General features: G+C 33.0%; 1 protein-coding gene across 1 annotated transcript; it reads right to left on the bottom strand.

Annotated features, from left to right (window-relative positions):
* Positions 1-532: 532 nt before the first annotated feature.
* LOC123884567 (protein SRG1) lies at positions 533-2,930 on the bottom strand. Its single transcript, XM_045933684.1, has 4 exons — positions 2,599-2,930; positions 1,894-2,141; positions 1,329-1,656; positions 533-1,032 (listed from the first exon to the last, which is right to left on the bottom strand). The coding sequence occupies exons 1-4, from the start codon at positions 2,857-2,859 to the stop codon at positions 778-780; spliced, it is 1,092 nt and encodes a 363-aa protein (XP_045789640.1). The 5' UTR covers positions 2,860-2,930; the 3' UTR covers positions 533-777.
* Positions 2,931-5,328: the final 2,398 nt, after the last annotated feature.

Here is a 5,328-nt window from a genome sequence, read left to right as displayed (position 1 = left end):
CCTCGGCTAACCGTCCATCTTTTTAATTTAAATCACCTTGATCTCATTTTTTTATGCAATCACTTATTAAAGTACATTTTTTCACTTTGTGCATCATTTGTATTGGCAATGTAAGAAAAAGAGTTTTGATTTTTGTAAGCTTGTTAAATTAATTGTTAATTATAGCACTAAATGGTATTTCACCTTATGCACTATGAACCATCTCAACTTGCTTGGTGCTTCCCTCAGGCCCCTCCAATTATATGAACTAATAATATATTAAGGAATGGTATGTGGACCCTCTATTAATATGATTTTGTCTCTCTCACAAATTATGTGTGGAAGTGCTCCATATGGGTCCACATTTTTTATGGGACCCATGTGAATTTCAACCAATAAAAGAGAGTGTGTTGGAGTGTGTTTGTTAAAGAGTGTGTTGCTAGCATTATTCTAATATGTAGCAGAAAAATAAAATTTCTTCAAATTGCTCAAAGAAAATAGAACCATTGTTTAGAACCACTAACTTTTTCCATTTGATAACACCAACACAAACTTGGAAATGAAGTATTATTAGATTTAATTAATTTTCATTGAAAGCTAGCATATTACATAATGTATCTGGCCACAATCACACTCCTCTAATTGCCAAACTATTTCTTCTACCTATTTTTCAATAAAAATAATGATTAAGAGCTTGACTTGATACTTTATGTGGTTGATTTTTATATATACTCAATAGTCTAATTATATTATAGTGCTCCTAACTAGTTGGAGAACTAATACTTCCTATTTTTATTTTTATTTTATAATTTCCATCTTGGCAAAGTCAAGGGTCCTCTTTCCTTGTAACTTATTTGTTACATAATGTTTACTATACTCTCCATGATTGTATCTTCTGTACTTGCATGGATGCTTTTCATCCACAAATTCTTGCATTGGTCCAAGCTCTATTTCATAGTTAGGAGCATAAAATGTCACAATTGAGAGTCTATCTTTTTCCTCATGAGCCACAGCTCTATGTTCCACACTCTTGTATTTTCTATTTGTAAGAACCTAAAAAATGTAAATTAGAAGCTAAGTCATCCAGAAGATAATGAACAATTTAATCACTATATACTTCGAGTGAGAAAAAAAATGTTTATATATGTATTCGATCACTATATAGTGTTGCAGAGACTTCACAATTATTTATATTACGGCCACAATTACAGTTGCGGACTGCAACAACTTAAAACCGTCATCTATATATATGTTGAAATATATATAGTTAGGTACACTATTGTAATATAGTAATTAAATTCAAAAGTTAAATAAAGAGGGAAAGAAAAAAGTGCAATTAGTCCTCTTACTTCTATTGTGTCACCAATGTTGATGACAAGAGCATTTGGAATTGGTTCAATAGGGACCCATGTGTTGTCCTTAAGTATTTGAAGGCCCACTGGGCTTCCCTTAGCTTGTTGCAACACAGTGAGAGCACTTCCATCTGAATGAGGACTCAAACCTAAAACAAGGTCAGGTCTTGAACATGTTGGATAGTAATTCATCCTTATGGCTTGTACTACTTCACCAAACATCTTCTCAAAAACATCTTCTTCCAAATTCAACCCTAATGCTATGTATTTCAGCAAATTTTGGCAGAGTTTCCTTATATTTCTTGAGTATAATTCTATTGTTTCACTGCATTAGTATGGGAAAAAAATCATTTTACTAAGTAAATAAATTAATAAAAGGCTTAAATATATTTTTTGTGCTAATGACATGTATCTATTATGCTAATGACATGGTAGGAATGATCAATCTGTTATAAGCTATAATTAAACAACTTGAAGAAGGGGCACAATGCATTTTTCTAAAACTATTTTTTTTTTAGTCCTAATTAAAGACATATGTGACTGTTGCATATATGTACATTACCTGAGTCTTTCTGGCTTCTTTGGCCAAAGATTTGGGTTCCTAACATAGTGAGGTTCAATTCCAAGAGCAAACATGTTGCACCAATCAAGCTTCTGGTCCTCTGAGAAAACAAAAGCTTGTCCATACCCTTGGACTGTTCCTGGAGCCATAGGGTACTTTTGTTTCTCTTCCAAAGGTAGCATGAAAAACTCCTTACTCATTTCCTCTATGTTCTCCATCAGATTAAGGTCAATCTCATGATTAATCACCTAATGACAACAATAACTATTATTAATTTCAATGAACAATTATGTCTTTAAAATTTATGTTAACCATATTAAGGGTCTGATCGGATGACTTATTTGAGTTTATCTATTCGCATAAGCATTTATGAGACAGTTTGGAAGAATTTATGAAAATAACTTATGACATGTTCATAATTTGTTTTCGGCTTATTTTCATAAGCTCTCCAGTATAGCTTATGATGAAAACAACTTATAGTTATAGCCAATTTGACTTAATTTTATCTTTTATTATAAAAATAATCTATACATAAATGAAAAACGTTTATTCAATAAACGCTTAATTAAGTTGTATATCCAAACAGGACGTCATTACGTAAATGAAAGCTTGCTTGCTTATCAAAAAAAAAAAAAAGTACATCAAAGCTTAAATAATAATAATGAAATAATAGTAGCTAGCTTAAGAGATTATTAACATTTTTACCTGAAAAAATCCCCACTCCTCACATGCAGTTGAAAGCTTATAAAGTTCATTGAGCAATTCCTCTTTGCTCCCTTTACTAAGCTTAGAAAAATCAATGACAGGCATGTTAGTGTTTGGTAGGGAAAGAGATGTTTGAAATGTTGGTCTTTCTGTCATGTCTCTTACAAATCTTTGAGGAACTGTCTTCGGTTTAGTTCTTCTTAACTCTTGAACATCATCAATGTGTCCTATGTTGATGTTAGAAATTGGTACAGGAGCCATGGAAAGGAAACAGAATTTTTTTGAACTAAAATTTTATATTGAACTGATTGTTTTATATCTTCATTCTCGCAATTAAGCTTGTATTTATAGTGGAAGGTGAAGTTAAGATCTTTGTGACGTTTACATTAAAATATTCAAAAGAATAATTTTGCATAATTGTGCAATATTATATTATATTATATTCACACATGAATCTATGAAATATGAATTGTGTGAAATCTTTATTTTAACCTTTCAGTTAAAGGTTAGATTAAATAATATGTGAATCATGTGCAGCATATGAAAAAAATCCGGTGTAGTTAAAATGCATGCAGTCAGTCCATACAAACTGTCTGATCTTAATCAGACGGTTAAGATTTTAAGTTCAAATATTAGTTAGTTTTTTAAATATAAAATTGAGTTTTAAATCTAATCGTCCGGTCTGTTATTGAACGCCTCTGATGTGCCCAAATGAAGTGCAGTAAGAAATCCCTGACTGCACCCAAACCTGGTCAGCAGCGTATACATACGCACGGATAGTAGGAATTTGGATCATCTTCAATTTTCTTTATGTTTTCTCTCATTTTTCTTAATTTAAGGGTCAGTAAATTATAAAGAATTAAAAGGAAAGAAAATTAACGCTTAGATTAAGAAAACATGAGAGAAAATTGAAGATGATCCTGTTCTGGACTGGGCCAAGAGCTGGCTCAATTACCCTCCTGCCCGGAATTTGGGGCACAGCCCAATAAGGGGAGGTTTCCCCGACACGTCAGCCCATGACGTGTCCTCCACGACGTAACGGCTTCATAGCACGATGGTCGCGTGCTCAATTATCCAACCGCCTCTCTAATCATGGAGCTTATCCATTACCCACATATAATGGAACGGCTCCAACCAAGATAGGGGCGAATAACCGCCTCCCCTACGATACATGGACTATCTTGGCAGTTGAGTCTATTGGGCTGGTTTATTCCAGCCCATTAGACCAACCTTTGGCTCAGCGCCGAGGGCAACTATATAAGCTCTCCTATACAGGAGAGCCAGGTATTCAATTCTTCAGACTCTCTCTTCTTTCGAGTATCTCTCATTCTCTTGCTGACTTAAGCATCGGAGTGCCTGAAGGTACAACCCCCCCTCCGACGGACGAATTGCTCAATGGATGGGTCATCACCTACTCTAATCAACAGGTTAGATCAAATCCAAATCTCGAATCACAGTGTTGACGCAATATTGTTAGAATAAATTATAATAGGTTGAATATTTCTTTTTGACAAAAGGTTGAATATTTCTAATCATATAATAATATGTATGTCTATTTTTTAATCGTAGTAATTTATCATATTTGTGTCCTATAAAACATGAAACTAAAAAATAAAAATAAAAACTATTAATTAAAGCTCATTATAAAATTTTAAAATACAATAAAAAAATATTTGTCATGAGTTAAAATTTGCATACTATAATTCATAGGATTGTACCTCATTATATATACTTAGAGCGAGGTAAGATTATAATATGTTTGTAAACTATTTTCTATGGGTCCGTTTGATCTGCAAAATATAAATACTGGACAGAACAGTATAGGACAGTACAAGACAGAACAGCACAGGACAAACGTTTAAGGTATTGAACAAACTTTGTGTTGTACGATGTTTGGTGGATAAAAGATTATTTTTGTATTTTAGACAACTTGTGCTGAGGACAAAATGTCGTCCTGTGATTCTGTGGGGGACAAGAATTTCAAGTTTTGTCCTGTCACTTGGCCCCTAGTTTGTCCAGTACCAGAAACAGTTTTAAAATCAAACACAGTACAACAGAAGTTGTCCTGTCCAATCCCTTATTTTTTAGCATATCAAACGCACTCTATAATTTTAAAACGGAGGGAGGAGTAATAATAATATAGATTCTACTAACTATTAATCAACGGTTGAAATTTAACCAAAGGGACTAATTAATTAATCAAATGCTTAATACAAAACTATCTTTGTGGAATATCATAGCCCCAAAATTATTGCATCAACTTTGCTCTCTTTTTCCCCCAACTTGTGTTTTACTTTTTCTCTTAAGCCCTTTTCCTTTGTCTAATGGTACTTTGTTACTATAATATGCATTACATCACCTTCCACAGCATGATAAAATGACTTTGTTAAAAAATCAGTCTCTTATTATATAGTTGCATATTTTATTTAAGAGCAATTAATGAAATAAGCTTAATAATAACTTGCGGTGCATATTATTCTACCCTACTAGTGGTAAAGTACGGTCACATTTGATTGTCCAAAAAACAATGCCACCATTTTGCAGACCAAATTTAGTGTCATTTGTCAAGTTGCTATTGTCTACCCCCCTCTCATGCTTAAATGTTTTGCTACTATATTGTAGCAGGCATAAGTTGCATCACGTCATTTACTTGTAAGCACCCCACAACATTTTTTTCATCATCTTGGCAATGATACAAGTGGAAACAAACAAAATATTCTATGGATTCTG

This window comes from Trifolium pratense, linkage group LG5, assembly GCF_020283565.1.
Source record: "Trifolium pratense cultivar HEN17-A07 linkage group LG5, ARS_RC_1.1, whole genome shotgun sequence".
NCBI lineage: Eukaryota > Viridiplantae > Streptophyta > Magnoliopsida > Fabales > Fabaceae > Trifolium > Trifolium pratense.
The sequence above is the reverse complement of the archived record's forward strand: the minus strand, read 5'-3'. Positions and strand labels throughout refer to the sequence as shown.

Coding starts and splice junctions, on each gene's coding strand:
- LOC123884567 (XM_045933684.1), bottom strand. CDS start 2,859: ATGGCTCCTGTACCAATTTCTAACATCAACATAGGACACATTGATGAT. Junction 2,142..2,598: donor AGGAGTGGGGATTTTTTCAG/GTAAAAATGTTA, acceptor TGTTGTCATTAG/GTGATTAATCATGAGATTGA. Junction 1,657..1,893: donor AAGAAGCCAGAAAGACTCAG/GTAATGTACATA, acceptor ATACTAATGCAG/TGAAACAATAGAATTATACT.